The 12,629-nt window shown below is 54.2% G+C and overlaps 9 protein-coding genes across 9 annotated transcripts; 4 read left to right on the top strand and 5 right to left on the bottom strand.

Annotated features, from left to right (window-relative positions):
• Nucleotides 1–64: 64 nt before the first annotated feature.
• H310_01371 (hypothetical protein) lies at nt 65–928 on the bottom strand (the record flags this gene model as incomplete). Its single annotated transcript, XM_008864459.1, has 1 exon — nt 65–928. The coding sequence occupies one exon, from the start codon at nt 926–928 to the stop codon at nt 110–112; it is 819 nt and encodes a 272-aa protein (XP_008862681.1). The 3' UTR covers nt 65–109.
• Nucleotides 929–1,108: 180 nt separating this feature from the next.
• On the bottom strand, nt 1,109–2,147 carry H310_01370 (hypothetical protein). Its single transcript, XM_008864458.1, has 2 exons — nt 1,732–2,147; nt 1,109–1,673 (listed from the first exon to the last, which is right to left on the bottom strand). Exons 1-2 carry the CDS (start codon nt 2,110–2,112, stop codon nt 1,311–1,313), a joined length of 744 nt encoding a protein of 247 aa, XP_008862680.1. The 5' UTR covers nt 2,113–2,147; the 3' UTR covers nt 1,109–1,310.
• A 613-nt stretch (nt 2,148–2,760) lies between these two features.
• On the top strand, nt 2,761–3,917 carry H310_01369 (hypothetical protein). The gene is made up of 3 exons (XM_008864457.1): nt 2,761–2,939; nt 2,990–3,497; nt 3,546–3,917. Exons 1-3 carry the CDS (start codon nt 2,884–2,886, stop codon nt 3,828–3,830), a joined length of 849 nt encoding a protein of 282 aa, XP_008862679.1. The 5' UTR covers nt 2,761–2,883; the 3' UTR covers nt 3,831–3,917.
• A 374-nt stretch (nt 3,918–4,291) lies between these two features.
• On the top strand, nt 4,292–5,116 carry H310_01368 (hypothetical protein). Its single transcript, XM_008864456.1, has 2 exons — nt 4,292–4,714; nt 4,760–5,116. The coding sequence occupies exons 1-2, from the start codon at nt 4,307–4,309 to the stop codon at nt 5,069–5,071; spliced, it is 720 nt and encodes a 239-aa protein (XP_008862678.1). The 5' UTR covers nt 4,292–4,306; the 3' UTR covers nt 5,072–5,116.
• A 202-nt stretch (nt 5,117–5,318) lies between these two features.
• H310_01367 (hypothetical protein) lies at nt 5,319–6,276 on the top strand. Its single transcript, XM_008864455.1, has 2 exons — nt 5,319–5,769; nt 5,823–6,276. Exons 1-2 carry the CDS (start codon nt 5,362–5,364, stop codon nt 6,132–6,134), a joined length of 720 nt encoding a protein of 239 aa, XP_008862677.1. The 5' UTR covers nt 5,319–5,361; the 3' UTR covers nt 6,135–6,276.
• A 677-nt stretch (nt 6,277–6,953) lies between these two features.
• On the bottom strand, nt 6,954–7,315 carry H310_01366 (hypothetical protein; the record flags this gene model as incomplete). Its single annotated transcript, XM_008864454.1, has 2 exons — nt 6,954–7,193; nt 7,241–7,315. 2 exons carry the CDS (start codon nt 7,313–7,315, stop codon nt 6,954–6,956), a joined length of 315 nt encoding a protein of 104 aa, XP_008862676.1.
• A 155-nt stretch (nt 7,316–7,470) lies between these two features.
• H310_01365 (hypothetical protein) lies at nt 7,471–8,677 on the top strand. Its single transcript, XM_008864453.1, has one exon. The coding sequence runs from the start codon at nt 7,492–7,494 to the stop codon at nt 8,077–8,079; it is 588 nt and encodes a 195-aa protein (XP_008862675.1). The 5' UTR covers nt 7,471–7,491; the 3' UTR covers nt 8,080–8,677.
• On the bottom strand, nt 7,474–8,852 carry H310_01364 (hypothetical protein). Its single transcript, XM_008864452.1, has one exon. It carries the CDS (start codon nt 8,815–8,817, stop codon nt 8,128–8,130), a length of 690 nt encoding a protein of 229 aa, XP_008862674.1. The 5' UTR covers nt 8,818–8,852; the 3' UTR covers nt 7,474–8,127.
• Nucleotides 8,853–9,235: 383 nt separating this feature from the next.
• Nucleotides 9,236–12,227, bottom strand: H310_01363 (hypothetical protein). The gene has a single exon (XM_008864451.1). The coding sequence runs from the start codon at nt 12,175–12,177 to the stop codon at nt 9,319–9,321; it is 2,859 nt and encodes a 952-aa protein (XP_008862673.1). The 5' UTR covers nt 12,178–12,227; the 3' UTR covers nt 9,236–9,318.
• Between the last annotated feature and the right edge of the window lie 402 nt (nt 12,228–12,629).

The following is a 12,629-nucleotide window of genomic DNA, read 5'->3' as shown; positions in this document are numbered from 1 at the left end:
CTGGTCCCGCCAACCGCCACGAGCTCTACCACATGAAGGCAGCAGGACCTCAACACCAAGCTTTTCCAAGACTATCTTTGGTATTCATCCGCTGCCTCGGCATGATGTCCTACGCACCGTGCGAGGCGCCGTCCATAGTCTGAGTATCGCGGAGAATGCGTGCAGCTTTTGTCGTCGTTGGCAATGTCAATGCGGCCTGTGGTGTTGGCGTTGGCGCAGGTGTAGTCTCATGAGTGGATGACTTGAACACTCCTGCCATGGCAAGGAGCACAATGATGACCAGTACGACGAGCAGACCAATCGCAATCATCATCTTGACGTTTTTCCACCACATGGTGCGGGCGAGGCTCTTGCCCGCATTGCGGAACACCTTGGCCTGTTCGTTCAGGTCATTGCTCTTCTGCTCGACCAGCTCCATCTTCTCTGTGTTGGACAGCACCACTTGAATATTGTCTTGCATCGTGCTCTTCACCGCGTCAACCTGCGCCATCACTTCCGACACTTTGTCCACCTTCGTGCGATCGTCGTACATGGTCGCGATGACGCCCAAAGACTTGCCGCAATCCAAGCCATTCTCTTTGGCCTGGGCGAGCTTAGCAGCCTGTTTCCCCCCGATCTCTTCTTGCACTGCTGTGATCAGCTTGAACGCCAGGCGAATCGGGTAGTCGGCAGCCGTGATGGCGCAGTACACAATCTCGTCGTTGTCCATAGTAAAATGAAACTTGTTGGGGTCGCAGTCGAGCGTGTGGCGGCTGTTGGGCGTCACTTGCTGCTTCCACGTTGGCGCTCGCAGCACTTTGCTCAGCATGTCGATGTACTTGGGTGCATCCTCTTTATCCTTCTTCGTGTGGGCGTAGCTGCACACGATGACCTTGTCGCTGGCCCGCGCCACTGCCAAAAACTTGACATTGTCGTGAGAGAGTGCCATGTTGCGATTCAATATGTGCCGCCTGGAATCTGGTCGACGTGGGCCATGCTGCGCTGCACTTCTATTTATATTGCGAATCCTCACCGTCGCACCGTTGGGCAGTTGAAACGACTGAGCCGATCCAATATACGTCGGCATGCGTCGTTTTCGCAGTGGCGGTCTTACCCAACGTTACAATGGACTAGCGCTTCGACATCGTCGCTTAGTCTCATCTCCTCGATCAGCCAGAAATCCTTCGTCGGCTGAGAGCGCCCACAATGCTCCTAGCAAGATGAAGGTAGCCACGCGCCCCCCTTGTGACATGTTTTGTTTTGTCAGTGTGACTTAAAAGGGTCGCAAAATCATTATTTAGATTACAAGCGGCTTCGGTGACGTTAGCGCGCTAGTGTCGAAAGCGACCGGATGTCGTCGACTTGGCCGCTTGACCAATGTGGTCGAAGATGCCGAGGGCGTACAATAACACTAGGATGGCGAGGATCATGCTCAGCGCAATCGCAAGCGACACCTTGGCATTTTTCCACCACATTTGACGCCGCATGTCGGTCGCGCCTTTCTTGAACACCGAAGCCGAGTCGGCAAGGTCAGCCGCCTTCTGTGACAACGTGTCAAGCTTCTCCGTGCTGTTGAGCGCGATATTGATTGAGTCCTTCATTGTGTCCTTGACAGCTTCCACCTGAGCTTTCACCTTGGCGACTTTGTCCACCTGAGTTACGTCTTCGTACTTGGACGCGATACTGCCCAACATCTATCCCGTACAAAAGATTCTTGGTCAGGGCATACCGATCACACGTGATCGTATTTACCTTGACGCAGTCGCTGCCAAGTGTGTGTTCCTTCTTTAACGCCAATGCCGACGCTAAGTATGATGCACTGAATTCTGCTTGCAGATCGTTCAGCATGAGGTGGGCGACACGGATGGGATAATCACGGATCGTCACAGCGAAATAGACAAAGTCACCGGCGTCCAGCATGAAGTGCAGCTTGAGCGCGTCGAAGTCGAGAGCATGACGACTGTTGTGTCCGACGTCAGCGTCCCATGATGGCGATGCCACGACTTTTTTGGAAATGTCGGTGTACTTGGTCCGCTCTTCAGCTTTCACCTTTGCATGTGTGTATGTGGTCACAGTCAGCTTGTCCGCGACGCGCATAATTGACAGGAACTTGACGTCGTTCTTGCCCCCCATCTTGGTCGTTCTGCTGCGGCGCCCGGAAATGCAGTAACGGACTGTGTGTCGAGCGCTCGAGTTGTCCGGATATCCAAGTGTATCCGTACATTTTGCCACCCGGCGGTTTCGTGTTTTCAATTACGTGAAACACCTTCCAGACTTGGACCTCGTCACTCTGATGGCACGCGCATCGAAAGAGTTTGCTCGGCGCGCTGGCGCTTCAACACGTACGCTCGCGTGAGAGAACCTAGTGCATCAGCATCCGTCGAAGTGACAGGAATCCATGACATTCAAGTGCAAGTCTATTTCACGCGAATGGGGCAAGCACATTGCAAAAGTACACTCGTCCTTCAACTGTGGATTGCCCTCCTTTAGGGCAAATACACCCCAAAGGAGAGCATGACAGCCATTCGATGTCCACATCAGGAGTGGATGATCCATTGCCGTTCAGGCTCGGTAATAGGCAATCCAAAGTCGTTCAAGCGTGACAAGATTGGCATTAAGCAATTATGTGCGGAAGATGCGGAAAAGCATACCGAGCCTTTTAGCGAGTATATCCGACGCGGACGTCGGGTCGTGAAATGGCCAACCCTAATGCAGGTAGGACATGGCATTTCCAAACGGAATATCCGGATAATACCCCGATCCGGATATCAGGGACCCCATCGACTTACGCGCGGTTCGGAAGTGCCGCGCCATCCAACACAATGGAGGTGGCAGAAGCAGAATTGTTCCAGAGGTTGACGGAGTTGCACCTGAGCGTCCTTGAAGAGCAACTCAAGACTTTCCATGAGCAGGTTGAATGCTGCATTGGCGTCGCTGGCGTCCACCCCATCACACACGAGGTACGGTCGACACGACGCACCATCCACCCTCCACTCACCATACACGTCAGCGTGCAACGTCCGTGTGCATCGAACCGGCCACCAACTGGGCAACGTACTCTCGAACAAGTCCAGGGGCGGCGCCATCGGATGCCGCCGTGGATATCATTCACAAAATGTGTCACAAAGGAGGGTACTTCCCGTCCAAACTTCTCATGGAGGCAGCGTTCAAAGAAGCAGCGCGAACAGAATTCGCTGTACGACTCACAACTTAATGGATCTGATATGCTTCTGCAGGTCAAAGACAAGGTTCAGTTTGCATTCATCTTGCTGAGGACACTCGACAAGCGGAAAGCGATGAAGCATGAAGACTTTCGCGGGGTCCGCAGCTTGTACGACGATAAGATCAGTCTCCTCCTGGACTGGACGAAGCAGAGTGCGCCATACCTGCACGTGGACAGCCGCGAACAGAGTCTGGTGCAGTTACTCTTGCACATCGTGACGAAGCACCCGCCCTCGAAGCAAGCCACGAAGGAGCACGTCGCGGCCACCTTACGCGAAGTGCAAAGTCAGGCTAAGGTATTGTTTCTCACATACCCAGGTCGTGAGTTCATGTGATCTGTTTAGGCGGAAGCAACCTCGACAACACAGCGCGTGACGGCCGACGGGACGGACGAGCTGCAGGAGATCCTTCAACACGTGGCGTTCAGGCGGAAAGAGACCAAGAATTATTCCGTGTACATCACGATCTTCCGAGCGAACGGGGGAACTTTTTGCCAGAAGAAGACGCAACTCGAATGCGCGCAAACAATTTTGAAGCGCATCCAGGCAGACGGATTCAACTGGCGGCACAAGCTTGTGCTCAATTTTGACAAAGGCTACGACAGTGTCAACGTCCCCGACACCACATAGCGTTTTAGTTAACTCAACACTGTTACTGTTATCTGACCAAACATTCAATCCCATGGAGCTGACCCGAACGAGTACGGCTCGGCATGGCCTGTGGCTATCTCGTTCTCGTTGAGGTTACCCTCGTGGATGTGTGCCAGACACGTTCCCACATGACATGAGCATTGCAGCAGCCGCGAGCGGGCTTCACCTGCGCCATGAATCAGTATGCCGTCTTGTCGAAAGGGTCGGGGCATGACGACGATTGGGCAGCGAGGTAGTAAACCCACCTCGCCACTCGGCAAGTTAGTAAACATCCTTTTCCAATTCCATTACATTCTAGTATTACTAATTCCTTGTTGACATGAAATTTTAAAAATTTGATACATGCACTCTATGGAGTCACGCAGGCAACAACAAGAAGCACCTCCTCGAGCTCTTTAGTAAGTTGCAGTAGTAGGTGCAATAGTTCATTTTTCAAAATTCAAGATCGCACAAAAATGCCGTACGACACTGCAGCCTTCGAGAGCCTGAGCGCAAGTGAGCTCGACGCCTTCAAGCAGAAGGACGGGAAACTTCATCTCTTCAGCAACATTGCATGCCCCTACGGTCATCGTGCGCTGTGGACTGCGGTGGAAGTGAACGCGCCATTTCACGTGATCGAAGTGTCGTTGGCGAATCCCCCACCGGCGTATTCGGACAAATTCAATCGGTACGGCACGGTGCCGTACTTGCTCTCGAATGGAAACCCAATCTACGAGTCCGCGATCATTGCCCAGTACTTGGACACCAAATTCGGCAACGGTGAAATCTTCCGCCGCAACAATCCGGAAGAAGCTGCGTTGGCACAATTGGCCGCTGCGAAGTTTGAGGCAGGGCCGTTGTATCAACTTCTTCGCAAGTTTACTGTACGATATCGTTCTTGTTTCAAATATTCAAACATAAGGTCGTAGGACGAAAACGTGGCTGAACTCAAGGAGTCGCTTGCGGAAGTAGAGGCCGTGTATCGTATCAACGGGGCCGAATATCGCTCTCAAGGACCGTACTTGCTTGGCAACACTCTCAGCAATGCCGAGATCCTCACGGCGACTGTGCTGTTCCGCTTCGAGATTGTGCTCAAGCACTACCACAACTTCGATCTCCTGACCGATTTCCCACTGCTTGCTGCCGCCTTGGCCGCTGTCAAGACACGCTCTGCGTTTCAACAAACAATCCGCGAGCCACAAGTGTACATCGACATGTATGCGAAGTTCGTGAACAAGTAAACCACCCCTTAATCCCATGGCCACTCTACCGTGGTCTTGTGCCTCTTTTTTGGCAGCCCTCTCTCTTTGACCTCCCCATGACATCCATATTCCAAGGTAAGCGTCCTGTGTGATTCCTCAGTGGATTCAGGCGGCAGAAGAATCTCACCCTCTTCAGATGTCCAGCAGAATAGACTGAATCGAAAATCATCTATTACCAAACTATAAATGATTGAGCGCTTCATTTATGACGGACGACGTAGATTCCGCCGCCCACTTGGCAAGATCCCCATTTTCATTCTGTGAACGCCATGCCCTTTGAGTCGACGCCATTTGAGTCGCTAAGTGAAGCTGAGCTGGACGGATTCAAGCAAAAGGACGGGAAAGTCCACTTGTTCAACAACATTATCTGCCCCTTTGGCCACCGTGCTCTATGGACCGCCGTGGAAGCAAACGCGCCGTTCCATGTGGTCGAAGTGTCGTTGGCCGACATGCCTGCAGCGTACATCGAAAGATTCAACCGGTTCGGAACCGTGCCATATCTCCTCTCGAACGGTACCCCAATCTACGAATCTGCCATCATCGCCCAGTACTTGGACACCAAATTCGGTAACGGCGAGATCTTCCGCCATCACGATCCTGAAGAAGCGGCGTTGAGTCAATTGGCAGCAGCCAAGTTTGAAGTCGGGCCGTTTTACCAGGTTTTAGGCAATGCTAGTGTAAGTGGAGCCATCGTTTGTGGCTTTTTGGCGGTAGTCTCAATATGCCGTAGGACGAGAACGTGGAGGCGTTGAAGGAGACCCTAACCGACGTCGAGACAATCTATCGCGTGCACGCTGCTGCCTACCGTTCGAGCGGCCCATTTTTGCTCGGAAGCAAACTAGGCGGGGCCGAAATTCTCATCGTGCCGTTCTTATTCCGATTTGAGATCCTGCTGAAGCACTACCGCAATATCGACCTCCTCTCTGGGTTCCCATTGCTCCAAGCGGTGCTCGCCGCTGCCAGGACCCGGTCGGCCTTCCAGGACACCATTCGCGATGCCCAATTCTACATTGACGCATATGCCAAGTACGCTAACAAGTAGTGCGCTGTCGACGGACACTCTGTCGCCGACTTCTTGAATCTATGTTCCTGGGTCGGCTGGAGGCCAGCACTTCTCACTGCAGAGTAATCATGTCTACGCCTTTCTCTTGGCTCTATGCGCTCACGAATATTGCGTGTACTCATTGACTGTTGTGAAGAGCGCGGAAACTTTGGTCCTTATGACATGGACCGGTGGTACTCTTGCCTGTGAGGTACCTCAAATGCGAGTCGCTAACATTCAGTCAAGAAGCTGTTGATTGGCTGGACGCTGACTTCCGACCAACTGTGGAGAGCACTTTTCCTGACCTTGGCCAAATTCAACTCGATTCCGTCGCAACAGTTGTTCCGACACTATTCAACCGGCTTGTGGTGGTTGCGCCACCGACCGCATACCGACGGTCGCATTGCCGTCGAACTCTTGTAGCAAACATGGTAAAGGTCGACTTGGGACTATTGTGGTGGCGGCGCTTCCATCGCCAACGGTGCGGCCAAGGTGACCATTCATCGCGACGTGATGTATTGCTTTGCTGACAAATAAGCGGTGCCGGCGCTTGTTGTCTAAAAGCCTTGCCATATTGTACGAGATATTTGAATTTGACACGTCACTTGGCATACAGCACGCTGCTCCACTACGTTGACTAACTTGCATTTGCCAAGCCGCTAGGTTTTACGTGACCATGCTTTGCATTTCATTGTTTCCTGGTCAAGGCATCAAGCACGTCAAGATGAGCCTTGGGCATCACCGTTGACATTGGAAGCAAAGTTTTGGCAAGTCGCGCAATCCACTCCAATCGGTTCGTCGTCGCATTTTCATACATGTCTAGTGCCACGTCGCGATCCCCACGAGTTGAAATGCTTGGTTCGCGATGCGATTGCTCGGTCGGATGGGACTGAGCACCAGTATCGACGCTAGTGACCCAAGGCAGGACGTAGCGTGCACCATATGATCCACTTCCTCATAGCTCGTGACGACAACTTGCTTGTTGTGGTACTGCGGACGTTTGCGGCGACTAAACGTCCGAAGGAGCAGGCGAAGCAAATCGCTGTAGATAGCAGATATCTTCGCAATTAACTCGATGTCGTCGAGTGTAAATACACAGCGCAAACTTTGCCATTGCACGGTGCGAGCACGAATTGCGCAAACGATTGCTCTTGGAGCAGCTTGGTGCCAACGAGATCCATGCCGGCGACGTCACACGCAGGGAACGGCCCTTTACAGCGTCCTGCTTGACAGTGAGCTCGATCGCCGCCAACGTTTCAACATACAATCTCAAGTTTTACTTGATTTTTTGCTTCCGGATAAATTGAAGTATTCGGATGCCAAGGTGATCGTGCGTTTCGCATAATGCAAGGAAAGGATGGGGAATCTGAACTGCTTTGAGCATTGCCAAGCCATTCGAGAGCATGACGAGCGAGCCAAGTTCCTCCAAGCAGGCGGCGTGTTTACGCGCAAGAAATACACGTTCGGTTTGCATACCGGGACAGAGACCATCCACTTGCAACTCCACGCCGACTCGGACGAAATCCTCCTGTGGACGTCGGACAAACAAGCAGACGGCGCCAAACCGAATGAGATCGAAGTAGGTGACATCAAATCCGTCTTGCCCAGCGGCCCAACGGGTTTCCAAATCTACTCGATGCAAGGTGATGTGCTCTTGGAACTGGACGCCGAGTCGGCGGAGCTCCGGTCGGAGTGGGTCACAGCATTGCAGTGGATCTGCGAAGAAGTTCGGCGAACGCAAGAGCTCAACGGGACACAAAAGAAACATCCAGCATCAGCGTCAAGTCTCAAGCAAATGGTAAAGGATCAGGCCAACAAACAAGCATATTGGATGAAGCGTCAGACGGAACTCAAGCAGAGGGAACTGGAGGCCGAAGAGCGCAAGAAGAAGGTCGGAAACGTTGGCATGAAGTTCACGGCGATGGCCATGGCGAATCGAACATAACATAACGAATGACGAGTGATGGAAATGTTGTTTCACGGGACAACCTTCCTAATCCTTCGCATTGCCGTGTAACGCAACTTGCCCGACAATCTTGAACGGATCGTCGGCTCCCTGTCGCTCCAGGACGACCAAGCGACCGATCGACCAGCGCAAGGTCCACGAAGTGGGCTCAGCGTCTGTGGCGGCTTGACCTTCGGAGCTCTTGGCGCGAAACGAAGAGTCGATCAGTCTTGTCAACGACGCGATCGCTTGGTTGCTTCCTCCGGTTTGACCAAGAGTCAAGTGGGGGACAAATGGCCGCGTGTCGTGGTTACACTCTGGGAACGCCGCTTGGACAGCCGCCTGGATGGCTTGCAACTGCGGCCGCGTCGATTCATTATCTGGATCCAAGAAGATTGTGGCTGATTTCTTCGAGTGGACGAAGTGATGGACAGCCGGAAACGTCGCCTCGACAGCCGGAACGCCTTCGACAGCGGCAGCGACACGCGCGAGAATGGCGTCGATTTGCGTGCTTGGGTTGGCCAGGAACGGATAGACCAAGTTGATGTGGGGTGGCCAACGGTCGAAGCTCTTATCGTGATGATGACGAATGCCCTGGACGCATGCATACGCCAGCGGCGAGTCGTCCTCGGTCAGGACAAGGGCAAGTGCAGATTTATGTGCGAGATGGGGTGGGAGAGCATGGCGGGCCATCAGCCTGATGGAACCTTTGAATATGCTTGCTGGCCGCATCGACATTGCCGTGCGACCAGCACCAGGAGCCCATGCCTTCCTCGTCGCACTTGAAATTTGATTGGGCAAAAGCCGTCCAGGTTGACCGAGTGCTGGTCATCTTGGCTGAACAAGAAAGCACACCTCGACGGCGGCGGCCAGGGACATGCTTGCCGGGGTGCCGCCGCTGGGCCGCGGGGCAGAGCATGCCGCACGTCATTCGTCCAGGTGTACACCACCATTCACCTATCTTTCGGGTTGCCAAGCGAGCGATAGACCCGTCGTCCAAGATGCGAGTTCTTTTGTCGCGAGATACGTCGGAGGCGCCATACAAGGGCTCTGGCGTAAGTCGCCGCACGAGAAGTACAACGACATTCGTGACAGGAATCGCATCCTCGCGAGTTGCGCACTCGGCTGATCTGATGATGCCGCCTGACGGAGCGCCTGCACACCCAACGTATTTTTTCCATTCATTGCAGGGTTAGGCAAGTGCTAGGACCTCCAGACAGCTAGCGATGCAAGTCATGCTCACAAGTAATACATGACATTGGCCAGGTTCCGGTGCACTTCAAGCATGACGCCAGTTGACTCGACGAAATTGCCGTCAACGGTCGAGCCGCCGTCGCTGCTGTCGTTGAGAAAGAACCGCGAGCGCTCGGCGACCAGATGCGAATAGTAACAGGCAGGAACGACCGACACGGCGCGAGTGCACCGCGCAAACGTGTAGCACAAATGGTACGTGAGCATTTGGAGCTCGTTCGGACCAAATTGAATCTCGTCCAGGAGGACGTGGTAGTGCGCTGGCCGACTGCATCCTTGGAGGCCCGAGTGACTCATCAAGTAGAAGTCGTGTTCGGTGGGGTGGCAAATCCCCGTGTCGACAACCGTGCCAGCTTTGCAGTTGCCGCTGCGGTCCGCGTCCATCGCGGCCGTCGGGAAGATGCGCGTGTGGTGGCGCTTCTGCACGACGACGTACGTGATGGCTGGCTGGTAGTCTTCCTCAAGTGTCTTGCACGCCTGGCGGATGAGCCCGACTTCCTTCTTCAAAATGTTGGAAAACTGCCCTTCCGAGATCCCGTCACGGTAAATCAAAATTCGCTCCGGCTTCACGTGCGTCGCTTGGTAAAATCGGCGCAAGAGCTCGTGGGTAATGCCAGCAAGATCTTCAATGTGCTCGACGCGGTGGCCCTGCTTCCGCACGCACGCAGCATGGTGCGATGCAAATCGGTCCATCGTGGCCACCACCGACGCGATCGACGGCTTCGACTTATCGATCGACACAGGGTGGGTCACGTCGCAGCCGAGGATGATTGTCGGCCGCTCCGATATCTTGGGCAAGTCGCCTCGGCAAATCACGTTGCGTCCGCCCAGCTTCATGTTGACTTTCATCATAATGTTGGCAATGTACTGGGGGCTCGCCTTCCCAATGTGGCGCTGGAGCATGCACTGCGAAGGAATGCCAAAGTTGATGTCGCTTGCGCGCTTCAGGTCCGCGTAGTTGGTCGTGTCTCCGTTCCCGTTGACGCAAAAGACAACTTTTGGAGGCATGCCGTACGTCTTTTCGGCGTACCTGACGGCATCGGCAAACACATCCTCGACCGACTGATTGCGGTGGCGCGAGATGACGTCCGGCACCGGTCCGCGGGGCCCGCGCATGTTGAGTGCACCAAGTTGGTCGACGAGCTTTCGGAAAAACCCTGCAATGTTGCGCTCTTCGCGCTGGTCGCCGAGGTTGATAATAGCAAAGCTGTCCAGGTCCATGCCTTCGTAGAACCCCTTGCCACGGAGGTTCCATGTACCTTCGCGAGGGCGTTCGTAACTCTGGTTCGAGTACACGAGCTCGGGGTCGGGGAGCTGGCGTGCTTCCACAGCAAGCATGGTCGAGCTCACCGTCAACCCAAACGCTGACAAGCAAGAGTCGGATTCAAAATGCGCGTTCGCAACCTGCGTTTCAATTTTGCGGCGGCGATCGTCGGGTGGCGTGCATGTCTGCTTGATCATGGCGGCGACTTGATTCGGCGTTTCCTTGCGGATGGACTTTTGGGTGCCTGTAGTGACGCACACTTCAAGCGGGAGATGCTGAGGCTTGTTCTTCGACCCTGTCTGGACACACGGCCATTCAGGGTGCTTGAGGCGGTAGTATTTGGACTCAAAGTACGCTGCCACAGACTGCTGGTTGCCTTCAAGGTCTGCAAAAAATGTGGCGCTCGCTGGAGTTGCCGTGAGGCCGTTCACTTTGAACTCTTGCTTCAAACCGCCGCGATGGGTCACGCAGACGCGCACACCTTTCACCACACGATGAGCTGCTTTCAATGCTGTGGGGTCTTCGAAGTTGACACCCCGGCCGCCAAACGCCGCTTCCGCGATATAATCAACCAGATTTGCCTTCTTGATGAAGGTCGTGGCAGCCATGTCGACGTTCAACGTGAGACGAGTTTGCGTCGGGCGAAGACTCTGGTGGTACCCAAACCATAGATCCGCGCCTTCGGGCAGATTCATCTTGCCTGACTGACCGAAAAAATTGCGGCCCACCGACACAAAGCGATCGTTTGCCGTCGCGCGCAACGCAATGTCGAGGGCCATGATCGCGTCATACGGCGTGAAGTTGATGCGACCGGCAAAGAATTCGAGCACACGGTCCATGGGAATGGCCACTGGGTCTACTGCCTTGACGTACACGTCCCATTCCTTCGATTTGCCTGTCTCAAACACCTCACGGACCGGGATCATTCGGTTGTTGAACGGCAGCTCCGCTGAAGCGTAGATGCTCCGGCGCGCATCCGATACGACCGTTATCGCCGGGAATTCGTCCTTGAGCGTATTTATCAGCGCCTTCAACACGCGGACGCACAGTTCCTTGTTCGGCACGGCCTGCAACGGGGTGTCTCCCTTGTTGCAAAACATCACGTCGTAGTGGAAAATGTCGCCTTGGTTTGGATTCAAATCCACCTGGAAATGGTTCGCCCACACGACAATTGCGCGTCCTACGTCTCCAAACGCTGGACGGCACGGGAATTGCGATTCTTGCGTTGGAACCAAGAGCGTCGAGCGCACCGGGGTCGGCACTGGTCCGTATGAGACATTTCCTCCCCCGCCTCGGCCACCACCGCGACCACCGCCAAAGGGAGCACCGCCGCCTCCACGACCACCGTCACGACCTCCACCGCGACCACCGTAGCCACCGCCACCACCTCGGTCACCATATCCACTGCCGCTTCCGCCATACCCGCCACCTCGGTCGTCGCGTCCATAACCTCTGCCGCCTCCACGGTCGTCACGTCCATAACCACCGCCACCTCCACGATCATCTTGACGACGGGGTGGGGAGCGTGATGGAGAATACCCTCCTCGTCGAGGAGAGCGACTTCGCGAGCGTCGTCCACTCATGCCGATCTGGTGTTAGATGGAATGCGTCCTGGTGGAGTGTTGGGTTCCACCTACAGTACGTTAGAGCGCCACGTCGAGGAGGAGTGATGGAACACGACCACAAGTCCAATCATATTTAGTAGAAAAGGCGACTTAATTGAGCCTGTCGTGGGAACAACTCGAGGGTTATGGCAGCCGACGGATACTTTTTATATTAAAATATGTATACGAATTGTCCCCTCCCATGGATCCCATGTCGCCACGGCCACAACCGACACCACGATGGCAACTCGCCGCTCCTCGACGCTTCTATTTACCACCGATAGATATAATCGAGCGACACAGGTGCTTGCGTTGTGTTGTATCTGTTGTCGAGCGTGTTCAAAGTGCAAGCACGTTTCTACTTCCGTTGAAGCTTTCGCTCGATATTTTCCTTCTGCGAAAATGTTTACCCTTATGTATCTATGCATATC

Source organism: Aphanomyces invadans, assembly GCF_000520115.1.
Source record: "Aphanomyces invadans strain NJM9701 unplaced genomic scaffold supercont1.2, whole genome shotgun sequence".
Classification (NCBI taxonomy): Eukaryota; Oomycota; class Saprolegniomycetes; order Saprolegniales; family Verrucalvaceae; genus Aphanomyces; species Aphanomyces invadans.
Note: the sequence above shows the minus strand (reverse complement) of the source record. Positions and strands in the feature narration are given on the sequence as shown.